This window comes from Filicampus tigris, chromosome 3, assembly GCF_054856515.1.
Source record: "Filicampus tigris isolate MCC_2025a chromosome 3, RoL_Ftig_1.0, whole genome shotgun sequence".
Classification (NCBI taxonomy): Eukaryota; Metazoa; Chordata; class Actinopteri; order Syngnathiformes; family Syngnathidae; genus Filicampus; species Filicampus tigris.
The window spans coordinates 10,011,096-10,025,570 of NC_141219.1; the positions used below are offsets into that span (position 1 = coordinate 10,011,096).

At 40.0% G+C, this 14,475-nt stretch overlaps 3 protein-coding genes across 5 annotated transcripts; all 3 read right to left on the bottom strand.

The window, feature by feature from the left end:
• Window positions 1-698: 698 nt before the first annotated feature.
• Window positions 699-3,462, bottom strand: LOC147149836 (uncharacterized). Of its 2 annotated transcripts, XM_086025990.1 has the most exons (3): window positions 3,039-3,462; window positions 2,258-2,745; window positions 699-1,151 (listed from the first exon to the last, which is right to left on the bottom strand). In XM_086025990.1, exons 1-3 carry the CDS (start codon window positions 3,166-3,168, stop codon window positions 1,137-1,139), a joined length of 633 nt encoding a protein of 210 aa, XP_085882116.1. In that variant the 5' UTR covers window positions 3,169-3,462; the 3' UTR covers window positions 699-1,136. The 2 variants fall into 2 exon arrangements, with proteins under 2 accessions (XP_085882116.1, XP_085882115.1); XM_086025989.1 differs by having other exon boundaries at window positions 699-2,745.
• Window positions 3,463-5,511: 2,049 nt separating this feature from the next.
• LOC147149837 (uncharacterized) lies at window positions 5,512-7,857 on the bottom strand. The gene is made up of 2 exons (XM_086025998.1): window positions 7,425-7,857; window positions 5,512-6,736 (listed from the first exon to the last, which is right to left on the bottom strand). The coding sequence occupies exons 1-2, from the start codon at window positions 7,540-7,542 to the stop codon at window positions 5,535-5,537; spliced, it is 1,320 nt and encodes a 439-aa protein (XP_085882124.1). The 5' UTR covers window positions 7,543-7,857; the 3' UTR covers window positions 5,512-5,534.
• A 1,171-nt stretch (window positions 7,858-9,028) lies between these two features.
• LOC147149838 (uncharacterized) lies at window positions 9,029-14,066 on the bottom strand. 2 transcript variants are annotated; one of them, XM_086025988.1, is made up of 2 exons: window positions 14,029-14,066; window positions 9,029-11,198 (listed from the first exon to the last, which is right to left on the bottom strand). In XM_086025988.1, the coding sequence occupies exon 2, from the start codon at window positions 11,167-11,169 to the stop codon at window positions 9,793-9,795; it is 1,377 nt and encodes a 458-aa protein (XP_085882114.1). In that variant the 5' UTR covers window positions 11,170-11,198; window positions 14,029-14,066; the 3' UTR covers window positions 9,029-9,792. The 2 variants fall into 2 exon arrangements, with proteins under 2 accessions (XP_085882114.1, XP_085882113.1); XM_086025987.1 differs by lacking the exon at window positions 14,029-14,066 and adding an exon at window positions 13,064-13,548.
• Between the last annotated feature and the right edge of the window lie 409 nt (window positions 14,067-14,475).

The following is a 14,475-nucleotide window of genomic DNA, read 5'->3' on the forward strand; positions in this document are numbered from 1 at the left end:
CAAAACACTTATTTTTCTTCTTCGTCTCCTCCTTTTTGAATTTGAGTGACGCTGTTTGCTCCCTGAAAATGCTTTACCGCTACTCAATGACATGTAATGCTTACTGCAACTTATCACAGCTAAATTGTTCCTTTTGATCAAAGAATTTTTTAAAAATCGAGCGAATAAACAAAACATATTAGATTACACTTCTCTTTGATCATTCTCTCTCAGTCATATTTTTACACTTCACAATAACCTATTAAGCGATTCAATTTCATTGTTGTTCTCGTCATTTCTAATAGTTTACCATAAGAATATTCATTTAATGCAAACGTCCTTATTTATAAATATTTACTGTTTTTATCATTTATATTTATTGTTTGACCACTTATTTCAGTTCGGAACATGTATTTGATGTACTGTATTTGGAATTGTGTACAATTAAAGTGTGGAATGCATGGTTCAGGTCAATCATGAACATTGAAGAGACATGGTCTATTCTTTGGGCCTATTCTCATATCATCAGTTGCCATCAAAATCATAAAGAAACCAAATTGGAATAAGTTTGTCTTGACACCGTTGTCATCAAACCAAAGCGTAGTTATGCATAGTTATAGAGACTCTTGTGATTAAAACCTGTATACTTTGTAAATAAATTTGACTTAACTTCAGAGAAACACTGTTTTTAAGATTGATTGATCTTTATTTGTTTTTGAGCAGGCCAGCACAAGCATCTATTTTTTTCAGAAAAGAACAACAAAAAATAGTTCATTACAAAAAAGTAACAACCATTGCAATGTATTAATGTGGCCACGTTTAAAACGGCAAGAAGCGATTACAAAGCAAGACATGATTCCAGGCAACATTGTCGTAATGTTTTGCGACAGGGTGAGGGTTATCATTTTAGAGGCAAATTGAAGCTGAAAAGCACAACATATTCATCAAATTAATCTGGCAATAATTGTGTCAACTTCCATATTGCTCATCCTGTACAGGGTGACGAGGAGCTGCTGGAGCCTATCCCAGCTGAGTATGGTCGAAAGGCAGACTACACCCTGTAATGGTCGCCAGCTAGGCGCAGGGCACACACAGACACCGTCACTGAGCAGGAACCAATCCCACGCTGCCCGCATGCAACTCAGGCAAGTGTACCACTACACCATCAGCGGCTGTAAAAAATAGTCAATAATAAAATCTAAACATTTAACTAGGCGTAGAGATGTATACATTTCTACTTCTTCCTCCTCCTTTACAAATACCACCATTGTCTTTTTGTAATTTTAGTTTCCCATTTTACATTTTGTTTTTGAAATAAGTATAATTTATTGCTGCTCCCACTAGCACACTTGTGTTTCTTGAGGCAATCCTTCCTGGAGAATAATTCCGTTCACACACTGCAATTGAATATTTGTTCGCCAATGTGTGTTCTTGCATGTGTTTTTAAATTTTCCTTTAAAGAGAATCTTTGGCCACAAACTGAGCAGACAAAAGGTTTCTCCACATTGTGCATTATTTCATGTGTTTTTAAACTTTGCTTTAGAGGGAAGCTTTGACCACAAATTAAGCAGACAAAAGGTTTCTCGCCAGTATGAGTTCTCATGTGGCTTGTTAAGTGTCCCTTCTGACAGAATGTTTTACCACAAACTAAACAGGCAAAAGGTTTTTCACCAATGTGTGATCTTGTGTGTGTTTCTAAATTTTCCTTTAAAGAGAATCTTTGGCTACAACTTGAGCAGGCAAAAGGTTTCTCCACACTGTGTGTTCTTACATGTGTTTTTAAGCGTCGCTTTAAAGAGAAGCTTTGACCACAAGTTAAGCAGACAAAAGGTTTTTCCCCGGTATGAGTTCTCATGTGGCTTGTTAAGTTTTCCTTCTGACAGAATCTTTTACCACAAACTAAACAGGCAAACGGTTTCTCGACAGTGTGTGTTCTTCTTGTGTGCCTTGTTAAATTTATTTCATCTGGAAATCCTTTGCCACAAACTGAGCAGGCCAAAAGCTTCTCTCCAGTGTGTGTTCTTGTGTGCATTGTTAAATTTCTCTTGATAGAGAATCTTGTACCACAAACTGAGCAGGCAAAAGGTTTCCCACCAGTGTGTGTTCTTGTGTGCCTTGTTAAGTGTGAGTTTTGTGTGAATCTTGTCCCACAAATTGAGCAGGCAAAAGGCTTTTCCCCTGTATGAGTTCTCATGTGGCTTGTTAAGTGTCCCTTTTGACAGAATCTTTTGCCACAAACTGAGCAGGAAAAAGGTTTCTCATCAGTGTGTGTCCTTACGTGATTTGTTAAATTTCTTTCATCAGCAAATCCTTCACCACAAACTGAGCAGGCAAGCCCCTCGCAAGTGTGTCCACTGTTGTCTCCGTCACCTTCTTCTTCGTCATCACTACTATGGTCAATGTCAGAAGAGTGTGACGTTACGTCGTCACTATCTGATAGTGGAGCTAAGAGGCCGTGTGCTTGTGCTCCACCTTCACCTTTTATTGTCATGTGTTGACTTGAGCTGCTACTTTGAGGCTCCTGCCCTCTGCTCACCTCACTTCCAACTTTGTCTTCATCATCTTCACTCTTCAAAGTGACAAACGCCAACGGCCACTTGGTCATATCGTCTTCCTCCTTGATGTGGCAGTGCTCTTCCTCCTCTTTGACATGGGGAGACCATTTCCCCTTCTCGTTCTCTTCAATGTGAGTGTGATTTGGCTCTGCTTCCTTTTTTATGTGAGGATGCTCTGGCTCTAGCGGGCCAAGAATTTTTTTTCTGAAGTCTGCAGGACACGAGAAGACAAACACACAGTTTGGTAAAACCAAATCCCATGATGTAGCTTTGACGTTGTGTATTCTGGTGTATACAGTTGCACAGCCTTGACAAGGAAAAATGCCTACACACCACCTCAACGCTTGTAATGTGTGTAATTTTCCCAATGACTGCAATGGTATACCTGCATTATAATGCCCCCATACCTGGCACCAAGGAGGCTCCGTCTATCGGGCGTTTGTGCAGTGCACTTGACAGTTCCCACAAGTTTAGTCAACCGGTGATCGTAAGAAGTGAACGAACCTGCTGTGTGCAACACATCTTGAGGCTGCTTGCAAACGGCGTCCACAAGTTGACGTTGTCGCCCCTTCTCCTCTTTCGGTACACAAACTTCCTTCTCGAACTCTTCTTCTTTCACACGCCTTGCACACATTTTCACTCGATGGTCAGAACACTTGACTTGATTTCTACTTTTAGCGATGCGTATGCTAACAAACGTGTCTCTTTGTTAGCGGCTAGCAATCTAAGATAGCTCGTGAAGTTTCCACGAACACCGAGGCGAGTTCATCCAGACACGAGGATTAAACGAATGCTGTTTTAGTCCAGTAAATTAAAGATGGATCTATTGCATCGACACTTCAGTACGTTGAAGTACTAATTCGTAAGTAAGGTTCCTCTTTGGATTCTTACTTTTGCGGAGGAATTGTGCTTTTCCTATCCTAGTACAGAGAGATGAACCGGAAGTACATGGAGGGAAGGGTGTTTAGACGCTTCAGAAAGGTGCGGGCTGTTTTGAAGACGTTTCCATAATACGCGCGAGTTTCACCCTTGAGATTAAACATACAAAATTATTTAATTTAGAAGATATTACAGAACGGAATACATAAACAAAAGTGCATCAAGAAAATCGTCTTAGTCAATTGTAGCAACGTGGACATACAACAATTACCTAAATAATTGTGAAACAAACTTTACTATCCATACAGACAAAACCAGCTAAAAGCACAAAATATTATGAAATACAGAAACATGTTCGAGGGATATCATTTCGAGAGACAGAAAGGGGACAGGAAAAAAGAAACCCCGCAAGTTCGAGACTGCTTGTGCCATGAATATTTATTCCGAAAACACAGAACCTCCAAACACAATTAGGTGACATACAAGTGACAACAAGACAGAATATAATATTGAAAAAATACATAAACAAGAACACATAGATCAAAGAATTATCTCGTTTGGGTGTAATGGTCCTAATATATGATTTTACTTTGTTTTCCAAAATGCAGATAAGCTATATGTGCAATAAATATAGTGTAGCATAGTTATTACAACAACAAAAAATAAATAGAAAATAAAAACCGACTGGTTGGCACGTCCGCCTCAGAGTTCAGAGGTCGTGGGTTCGATCCCGGCTCCGGCCTCCCTGTGTGGAGTTTGCATGTTCTCCCCGTGCCTGCGTGGGTCTTCTCCGGGTACTCCGGTTTCCCCCCTCATACCAAAACATGCATGGTAGGTTAATTGGACACTCTAAATTGCCCCTAGGTGTGACTGTGAGTGCGGAAGTTTGTTTGTCTCTGTGTGCCCTGCGATTGGCTGGCAACCAATTCGGGGTGTGCCCCGCCTACTGCCCGAAGACTGCTGGGATAGGCACCAGCACTCCCCGCGACCCTTGTGAGGATAAGCGGATGGATAATGGATGGATGGAAAAACCGTTTGTTAAATCCAGCTAAAGTCTTTTATGTGATACCATTTACTACAGCAAGAGATTATGGGAATGACTCGTCTGTAAACTAAAAGTGCAGCTGTCTCCAATATTGGTAGTGTTTATGTTTAAGAAAGAGTCTCTTTTTCTTTCCTTTTTTGATTAGAGAAAATGCTACAGGACGGTCATACGGTCATGTCGGCTGTTTTACAGGCGGGAAGGGGCCGTAGCTGCCACCTTCACCCAATGCCTTGCCATTCCAGGTGCCACTCCTACTACCTTCATATTTTCATAAATGTTCCTGATATTGTCTCTATGGTGGTTATAAAGGTTTTTACCTCCAGTTCATGATTCACTCCCAGTCCGACCCCGCTGCCTTTCAAGAATAAAATGGTTACATTACATTCTCGTCACCAATTAGGAAAAAAACGGCTGCAAAGACTGCAAATTATCTTAAGTGATACATCTTCTATTAATCCCATATTCCCATTTTAAAGGCGCTGGTGACAAATACACAAGATTTCAGCAAAGTAGTATATAGATCCACCCATTATCCAATCTGATTATCCTCACAAGGGTCCAATCCCAGCTGTCTTTGGGCAGTAGGCAGGGTACACCCTGACCTGGTTGCCAGCCAATCGCAGGGCACACAGAGACAATCAAACATTCACGCTCACAACCACACCTAGGAGCAATTTAGAGTGTCCAATTAACCTACCATGCATCTTTTTGGAATGTGGGAGGAAACCGGAGTACCCGGAGAAAACCCACGCAAGGCACGGGGAGAACATGCAAACTCTACACAGGAAGGTCGGGGCCGGATTCAAACCTTCAACCCCTGCACTGTGAGGCGGACGTGCTTACCAGTCGACCACCGTGCCGCCCTAGTATATAGATAACATTCATTAAATTAGGCTACGGTTGCAGTATTGATTGGTTTTGTGTTGTGATACCGGACATCAAAACACAGGAGAAATAATAATTCACCCAAGGAAACTGTAGATTTGTGACAGAGGAAGTTGCAAATGACATTGACCTGAACTTATGAGTCAATGATTGTAAACACAGTTTCAGTTTGTTCATTTTATTTTGCAGCTTCATTGACCGCTGCTCTTCTCACCAGCACACTTGTGTCTTTTTATCTCATACTTGGCATGGAATCTTCTATTACACACATTGCAACTGAATGGTTTCTCACCAGTGTGTATTCTTGTGTGAGTTGTCAAAGAGCGACTTTGACTGAATTCTTTACCACAAAAAGAGCAGGGAAAAAGTTTCTCTCTGGTATGTGTTCTTTTGTGTGTTATTAATTGCCCATGTGCAGAGAACTTTTGATCACAAACCGAGCAGGCAAACGGTTTTTCCCCAGTGTGTGTCCTTGTGTGTCTCGTCAAATCCCCCTTCTGAGTGAATCTCTTCCCACAAACTGAGCATGCAAAGGGTTTATCTCCAGTGTGTGTTCTCATGTGTATGCCCAAGTCTACATTCTGACTGAATCTTTTACCACAAACTAAGCAGAGAAAAGGTTTTTCTCCTGTGTGTGTTCTTGTGTGCCTTGTTAAATTTGTCTTGACAGAGAATGTTTTACCACATACTGAGCATGTAAAAGGTTTATCTCCAGTGTGTGTTCTTGTGTGTTTTGTTAAATGTGTCTTTGAAGAGAATCTTTTACCGCAAACTGTGCAGGCAAAAGGTTTTTCTCCGGTGTGTGTTCTTGTGTGTATTCTTAAATCTACATTCTGAGTGCATCTCTTGCCACAAACTGAGCAGGTAAAAGGTTTTTCACCCGTGTGTGTTATTGTGTGTCTTGTTAAAGTTGCTTTTCGAGCAAATCTTTTACCACAACGTAAGCAGACAAAAGATTTATCGCCAGTGTGTGTTCTTGTATGTGCTTTCAACACTGACTTTTTGCCAAATGATTTGTCACATTGAGTACAATGGAAGCACTTGTTGTCAGTGTGACGTGACGTATCACCTTTAGAGTGATCATTATCGTCGTCATCATCATCATCATCATCATCATAGTCAGATGTGTCTGATGTTACGTTGTCGCGATCTAAAAGTGGAGCTAAGTGGCTGTTTGATTGTGATCCTCCACAGTGTTCTCCGTCAAGTTCTCCAGTCTTCACATTGACATCAGTCAACTGAAACTTGATGACGTCATCCTCATGCTCTTCTTTTTTTATGTGTGAAGACTCAGGCTCTCCTTCCTTTTTGATATGAAGATTGCCTGGCTCTTCCGCTTTAATGTTAGGGTGCTCTGGCTCCTGCTGATCAGGATGAAGATCTTCACTGATAACTACAGGACACAAGAAGAAAAAAAACACATGGTTTGATCAGTCAAGTCTGAAGTTATAGCTTTGATTGTGTATTTAAACCAGGTTGAACATATATATGTATGACAGTGGTGATGTATAAAATGAGAATAAAATATTGCCACTTTATAGTGCCGTACTCAATCGCCCACATCAGCTACGCTTCGAATTGTGTGTCCTGTTCTGCAGCTGACGAAACAGTCATGGTGGCATATCGGTTTTGGCAATCTAAAAGGGGCATTCTGAGGACAATTTGTTACATATTGGTTGCTTCAAAACTGATTGATATTAGTGAAAATGAACGCCAGTTTCATTTTCTTGAGAAAAAAAATACACGACGAAAACTTGTATTGATATTAGTGAGGTTATCTGTAGTATATAAGTCCTTAATAAATATTAATTACTTTACTGATTCATTGATACAGTACAGTTCTATTTTTCTTGAACAAAACTCACCAAAAATGTGGTATGTTTCAGGGTTCCGAAAATTATCCATGGCATTCCATTTATTTATTTGTTAGTAATTTGAGTTACATTTTGTTGACGGAACGAATTCAACTTATAAGTCAAGGTACCAAGTTATTTGTGTAAATGTGTGTCAGTGATTATGATCAAAAACACCGGATGGCCACAAAATGTTACAAAACATGTACGAGCAAGAAGTGAACCAACCTGCTTTCACAACTGGACGTTGCATCTTGCAAACAGCGTCCACTACTTGACGTCCGGCCTCTTTTGTCCGAGAAATGTCCTCCTCGTGTTCTTCCTCTTTCACACTTCTTGCACTCATTTTCACAAGATAAACACAACACTTTTCAGTCACACCTGATTTACGCTTTGCAGTGTAATGCTAGCGAAGGCTTTTTGTTAGCACCTAGCAAGTTAAGCTAACCTAAGCTAAACTCGCTGGAGAAGCAACAACATGCACCGGAGACGATGGTTTAATGATGGTACTTTAGTCCTGTTAAGTAATGATGGACGAATTGTGTGGAGTCCCCAGTCCATTCGTTGATTACAGGACGACTTTTTAAAGCGCGTTTGGTTGCGTCGAGCGTATACGCAACGAAACGAGAGCGAACTTTGTACGGCGAGTCCACTGAAATGTTGCAAATGTAACTGCTGCCATATTACCACAAAGAAGAACTACATAACGTTGTGTGATGTATTTTAAACAACCTAGAAAAAAAGTGATCCATAAAAGCAATACTTGGAAGTGTTATTTTAAATCAATTATTAAAAACAGAAGCGCCACCATCTCCCACTTGTCACCAAAAATGGTTTGCTCCAACCAATACCTCGGACCTTTCCCCAACTGAGCTAAAGCGGGACTCTTTGTGACATTGTATGCCTCCAATAAATTCATAATAACTCGTTGAAATCTTTACCGGTTTTGACACGGATTGTTTTGTTAGATACATTAGAGATGCATGCAATTTTATAATCGGGGCTTCATAATCATCTTACTTGAAAGTTTATAGTCAAGCACTAAGGTTGCACGCGATTGAAAAACAAAATTTTATGTTGATGTTGGTCATGTCCACATTTGTGAAAATCTGACTGCACCACGTCTCAACATTAACATCAGTACAATTACAAAGCCGCAGACCTCACGCAAAAATGGGTAAAATAACTATGTTATCTAATTTTACCTAGCCTACCTGACTTGAAATCTTTGATAAGGTATGAGACAGCAGGGGGCGCCAAACGTCCTCAGCTGTATCATTGCTGAAAACAGCTGTGGAGCACTCGTCACAGCAACATCAATGACCCTCTATTGACAGCTATTGAATTACAGTATGTCAGGCAAATGAAAAAAAACAAAACATTATACATTGTCGTAGACAAGTAAACCTCAATTGTGACTCGCAAATGACTTATCCAAAAAAAGCACAAAAAATAAAATAAAATGATAACATAATCTATCAACACACTAAATAAAACGCATTAACTTATTAACTCATTCACTGCCAAGGACATATTTATATGTATTGACATAAAAATATGTCTTTGGGATTGAATGAGTTAATAAATCAAAAATTTTTTAACTCATTCACTGCCAAGGTTATTTGTCTTTTCACAGTCCAGCCATTCAATCCCAGGAACCTATTTATATATTTTTCAATATTTTTCAAACGTAAGGGTAAAAGAGGGCCTGAAAATGTCTGGCACCTAATGAGTTAAAGAACACTTTTTAAAGCATTCCTCAACTCGTCCGCTTACAATTCTCCAAATAAGATGCAAATCGTGCTTGTATTTCAAGCTGTTTATTTGCCACTCACTCCCAGTTGACATTTACGGCAAAACTGACACATAGAACACAACAGAATTAAATATTGCATATGTAAACACCAACATGTTCAACTAATAAATTTATTTTTGTCTAACTAAAGTCCACTAGATTAATGCGAAAATAAAATGCAAGACACCACAGAAGTTAGCATAGATATTACATTAATTATAATCTTTCTGCTACTTTAACACACGAACATCAACAGTACATTGAAGAACTCAGTGTTGCCTATAATAGTCACAAACCATGATCCCAGAAGCTTTGTGGGTTGTCAAAATACATTCATACAAATACACTTATTTCGGTGTTGATTTTTTTTTTTTTTAAAGAAACGGTACCAACAAATTTGCCTGTTCAGTGTACAAAGATAGCATTGCACCTATACTGTGAAACCTACCGCATGCTCAGTTCTGGAGCTGCTTTGCTAAAAGAGGTACATGGTGTCTTGAACCTGTGCTGGGTGCAAAAAAATCACTATCAAAGTATTCTGAAGCAGTCATGATGTGTAATCTTATCCTACTGTGGATCTTAGTAATATGGCCGATGCATCATGTGACCACCCCAATGCTGATAAAAACCCTCTCAAGCTCCCCCCGCTCTCTTTCTTCCAGGCCTGGCAGCACCCATGGCAAGGAGATAGAAAGATACTGAATATGAGCTGTTTAAAGATTTGTACTTTATTTAGGATCACATATACGCTTTTCCATCTTGCCTCAGAGTCAAGGTTTCTTTTTATTTTCTTTTAAAGTTTCATTCACTGCTGATTTTCTCACCAACACACTTGTGTCTTTTAACCCGATCCTTACGAGAGAACCTTTTATCACACAGACTGCAACTGAATGGTTTTTCACCAGTGTGTATTCTTGTGTGTTTTTCCAATATGCATCTTTGTGTGAAACTTTTACCACAAACGGAGCATGAAAACAATTTCTCCCCAGTGTGCGTTCTTGTGTGTCGAACCAATCCTGTACGATCAATGAAGGTTAAGTCACAGATTGTGCAAGCAAAAGGTTTCTCGCCAGTATGTGTTCTTGTGTGTCTTATTAAACATGTCTTCACGTGGAATCTTTTACCACAAACTGAACAGGCAAAAGGTTTCTCCCCATCGTGTGTTCTTGTGTGCCTTATTAAACATGTTTTCACTGCGAAACTTTTACCACAAACTGAGCAGACAAATGGCTTCTCCCCAGTGTGTGTTCGTGTGTGTATTCTTAAACTTCCCTTCAAAGAAAAACTTTTACCACAAACTGTACAGGCAAAAGGTTTTTCACCAGTGTGTGTTCTTGTGTGTGTTTTTAAATCTGCCTTTATACAGAATCTTTTATCACAAACTGAACAGGAAAAGGGTTTCTCCCCTGTATGTATTCGTGTGTGTTTTATCAAATACGAACGTCTTCCGAAACTCAAGTTACAGACTAAGCAGACAAAGGGTTTCTCTCCAGTGTGAATTCTCATGTGATTTGTTAAGGTACTCTTATGAGTTACTTTCAGGCCACAAAGTGAGCATGAAAAAGGTTTCTCTTTAGTGTGCATCCGCATGTGTATGTTCAAATGTCCCTTTTGAGCAAATCTTTTACTACAAACTGAGCAGGCAAAAGACTTCTCTCGATTGTGTGTTCTCATGTGTCTTTTCAACGCTGACTTGTTGAAAAAGGTTTTGTCACATTGAGAACATTTCACATGTTTGTTATCAGTAGGACATGTCACATGAACTTTAGTGTGTTCTTCATCTCCATCATCAGTGTCAGGAGAGTGTGACATATCATTTTCTGACAGCGGAGCCAATAGGCTTTCATCTTGGGACCCTCCACAGTCTTCTCTATCAGCTTTTCCATCATAATCATCATCATCTTCACACTTCACAATGACTGTCAATGGAAACTCTGTAATATCAAACTCTAGCTCTTCCTCTTTAATAAAAGGGGGCTCTGGCTCCTCTTCCTCTTCCGTATGGGGAGTCACCAGCTCCTTTTCCCCTTTAAGGTGTGTGGTCACCTCTTTAGTGTGAGGAGACTCTGGCTCCTCTTCCTCTTTAATGTGGCGTGGCTCTGGCACCTCTTCCTTTTTTATTTGGGAAGGCCCATCCTCTTCCTCCTCTTTAATGGAAGAGAACTCCGGCTCTCGCATCTCTGGATGACGATCTCCTTCACTGGTATCTGCAAAACACAAGAAGCCAAAGACATGGTCTTAGAATGCACCAGAAGGTGTATGAGGGTGGCCAAGGCAGCAGACTGGGGACAGGATGAGTGCAGATGCCAGATCTTAGTAGCATCAAAACATTAGGGCTGCCATAATCATTTTGATCATTGGTCAAATCATTTGATCAATAATCATTCACTGATTATTTTTTAAATTAGTCGACTAATCAGATCATACGTAATTCACAGCTTATTGCACCAGCAAGCAGCTGCCCTTATACAACCATCATTTAGTGCATTTTAAAATGGAACCCAAAACTAAGCACTGCGCTATGCACTATGAATACTATGTCACGATCTATAAATACAAAGAGAAATACTTGTAATCATACTGCACTCACCTCAGGCGTCAACATTTTTTTTTAATGTTGAAGATTGTGCAAACAGGTGAGTAAAATTAGGAAAAGACACAATGCAAAAGAAAACTAAAATAACCACTTTTAATTTTATGTTTTTAGTTTAACATTTATTTATTCAGGTAAGGCAAGTGAGAACAGATTCTCATTTGCAAAAGCTGCCTGCCGACAGCAGAGTGGAAAAAATATTTTGTTTTGCTTAATTTGTTGGCACAGTTTTAACGTCTTAAAGAGATTTACAAAATCAAAATGAGGAATTAGTGTAACCACATTCTCCATTCAAACATGACATTGCTGTTATAGTCTAGAAGGGGGTTGGATCAGCGGTGGGCTTGTACAAACAAACTTGACTGGTTATAAGATTATATTAAACACAAAACCTGTGTGTCCTCAATGTAATGAAAATGTTAGCAGCTAACTAGACAAATAGCGTCCCGGGAAAACTGTCCCACTTGTCAGAAATGGAACCCGCCACAATAAGCTTCCTTTATAGATGCACATATGTGGGTACAGAGAAACTTAACGGACTGAACATACACTATCCAGTCTCCACACACTCGCCCTGAAGAAAGAAGGGTGAGGTGGGTGTGCTTTGCACTTCCTGGAGTCAATTATCAGTTTTGTTTTGTTTTTTTGCATTTAATGTAAGATTATTTATAGAGCATTACTTGACCAGTTCTTCAGTCTCATGCCTATACAGAGCCTTATCCCCTCTTGAGATATGGCCTACTACTCCAATTATGTCCACAAATTTTGCAATGGAATTTATTGCATGGACAGGTTAGCAGTCATAAGCGTATGACTCAAGAGTCCCTATCCAGCCTGTTTTAGGTGTTTCCCTATTTCAATACACCTGATTCAAATGATCAGCTCATTAGCTATGTTTACAAAAGCCTGATAACAATCCCGATTGTTTGAATCAGGTGTGTTGCAGTAGGCATACATCTAAAACAGGCTGGCTGGATAGGGGATCTCGAGGTGCGGACTTGGGCAATGGGAACGCCTGGTCGAGTGAGCACAATGTCAGGCTCAACATGCAGCCTTTGTTGTATGTGTACAGTATTTTGGTTGTATTTGCTTTTATTTTTGCTTTGCTTACTCTGCTGTCTACAGCCAGACACGCACTGCAAATAAGAATTTGTTGTAAATTACCCTGCCTGCAATAAAAGTAAAATAAAATGACATGACAGAGACATAAACCTGGATTTCTCCGGGGTCCACATGATCACAAAGGGACATCATCAGACCAAAATAGCAGAGATATACAACATTTAAATAAAGCAATAAATGTAGCACATCCACCTTGCAGTTCTGGATGTAAATATAAGTCAGTAATTATTCTCTTCAAAAAGAGAGCTCCCACGGCTGACAATGTATGCCTCCAACAAAACACAGATTTTCGAGAATTAAGAGATAAACAGTAATGTTGTTAAATGAAACGAGTTAGTGAACAAAACGTGAACAAACCTGCTCCGTGTAACACATCGTGATGCTTCTTGAAAACAGCGTCCAGTCGTGGACGCTCGTTCTCCTCTTTAGTTACACTAAGTTCCTTCTCGTACTCTTCATTTACAAGCGTTGTACACATTCTCCAACGATAATCACAACACTTTACAGTCACACTTGATCCGCGCTTAGCTATAAATTGATGATATGCCCGACTCTTTGTTAGCGGTTAGCAAGCACAGCTAAGCTAGCTGGAGAAGCGTTAACGTGCAACGAGAAACATTTTTCGAAAACGAGTATTTGATTAATGTTATTTTACTCCAGGTAAATAGTGATGGATCATGGACGTACTGTGTTGAAGCTTCGGTACGTTCAGTGACAATTTAGTTGGTGTAGTGCGTTTGGTCACCCAAGACGCAAACGGAAGTCGAGCTACAGAAGAATGTGTACAGCAAATCCACTTGGACAAACGCACGAAAAGCGCTTGAAAAAGATGGTTAGTGGAAAATGGCGAAATAATGTCGGGAGGAGTGAGGATTAAAAATGTTCTTCTATGTGGTGACATATTGGCTTTATTTATATAATAAACGTGTCCTCTCGGGTTTGAGTTCCTGCCTCGGTTTATCGCAGGGATGCTCAAGTCCGTTCCTCAAGAACCCCTATCCAGCCAGCCTGTTTTCCATCTCTCTGCAACACACGCAATTAAAATGATCCGCTCGTCACCAAGTTTTGCACACGCCTGATAATGATTGAGATCATTTGTATAAAGTGTGTTCAGGTAGAGAGGGGGAAAATAGGCTGGATAGCGACTCTTGAGTACCGGACTTGAGCACCCCTGGTTTTTCGTCATCCTGACTGACCGATCCACTTGTGTCCTATTTCCCCGTGATAAAAAGTCTTGTCTTCTGTCATGTCCCGAGCACCATTAAAACTGATTAAAAATAACCCAATATAGGTTAAAAACAACAATGGTTATTTTTACTAACCTTAGGATGGGCCCCAGCCATCATCCTAAGCGTGCTCCGTGATACTAAAGCTTGCTTATGTTTCTTGTGCTTCATCATAGGGGCATAAGCGAAAGTGACGTAGCAGCTGCCTCGTCAATGTCGCAATAATGCCTCTTTGTTGATCAAGTACATAATACTAACAAGGACAAAGGTATCCGCCGTTTTTTGTTTTTGTCTGTATTTGGAAGTGAAAATAACTATGTATATAGTCCATACAGGAAATGGTGTAAAAAGACCAGCACGAAAAGGAGAAGAGATCAGTCCGTTTGTCTGTTCACCTGCTAGTCTATCTGTCGCTGTCGTATTTGGTTGGCCAATTTTACTCGGCTATAGGAAATTGACTGCATGTGACCATGTACTCAAAAGCGACAGCGTCAGGTAACCCAGGGAGAAATGTGATCTTGTACTGCCACTCATTGACCAAAG

Excerpts from the sequence above, each read along its gene's own strand:
- LOC147149836 (XM_086025989.1), bottom strand. The coding sequence starts at position 3,168 with ATGTGTGCAAGGCGTGTGAAAGAAGAAGAGTTCGAGAAGGAAGTTTGT. Across the intron at positions 2,746-3,038 it reads AGATGTGTTGCACACAGCAG|ACTTCAGAAAAAAAATTCTT; the intron begins GTTCGTTCACTT and ends CGTGTCCTGCAG.
- LOC147149837 (XM_086025998.1), bottom strand. The coding sequence starts at position 7,542 with ATGAGTGCAAGAAGTGTGAAAGAGGAAGAACACGAGGAGGACATTTCT. Across the intron at positions 6,737-7,424 it reads ACGTCCAGTTGTGAAAGCAG|TTATCAGTGAAGATCTTCAT; the intron begins GTTGGTTCACTT and ends TGTGTCCTGTAG.
- LOC147149838 (XM_086025987.1), bottom strand. The coding sequence starts at position 13,184 with ATGTGTACAACGCTTGTAAATGAAGAGTACGAGAAGGAACTTAGTGTA. Across the intron at positions 11,199-13,063 it reads CGATGTGTTACACGGAGCAG|ATACCAGTGAAGGAGATCGT; the intron begins GTTTGTTCACGT and ends TGTGTTTTGCAG.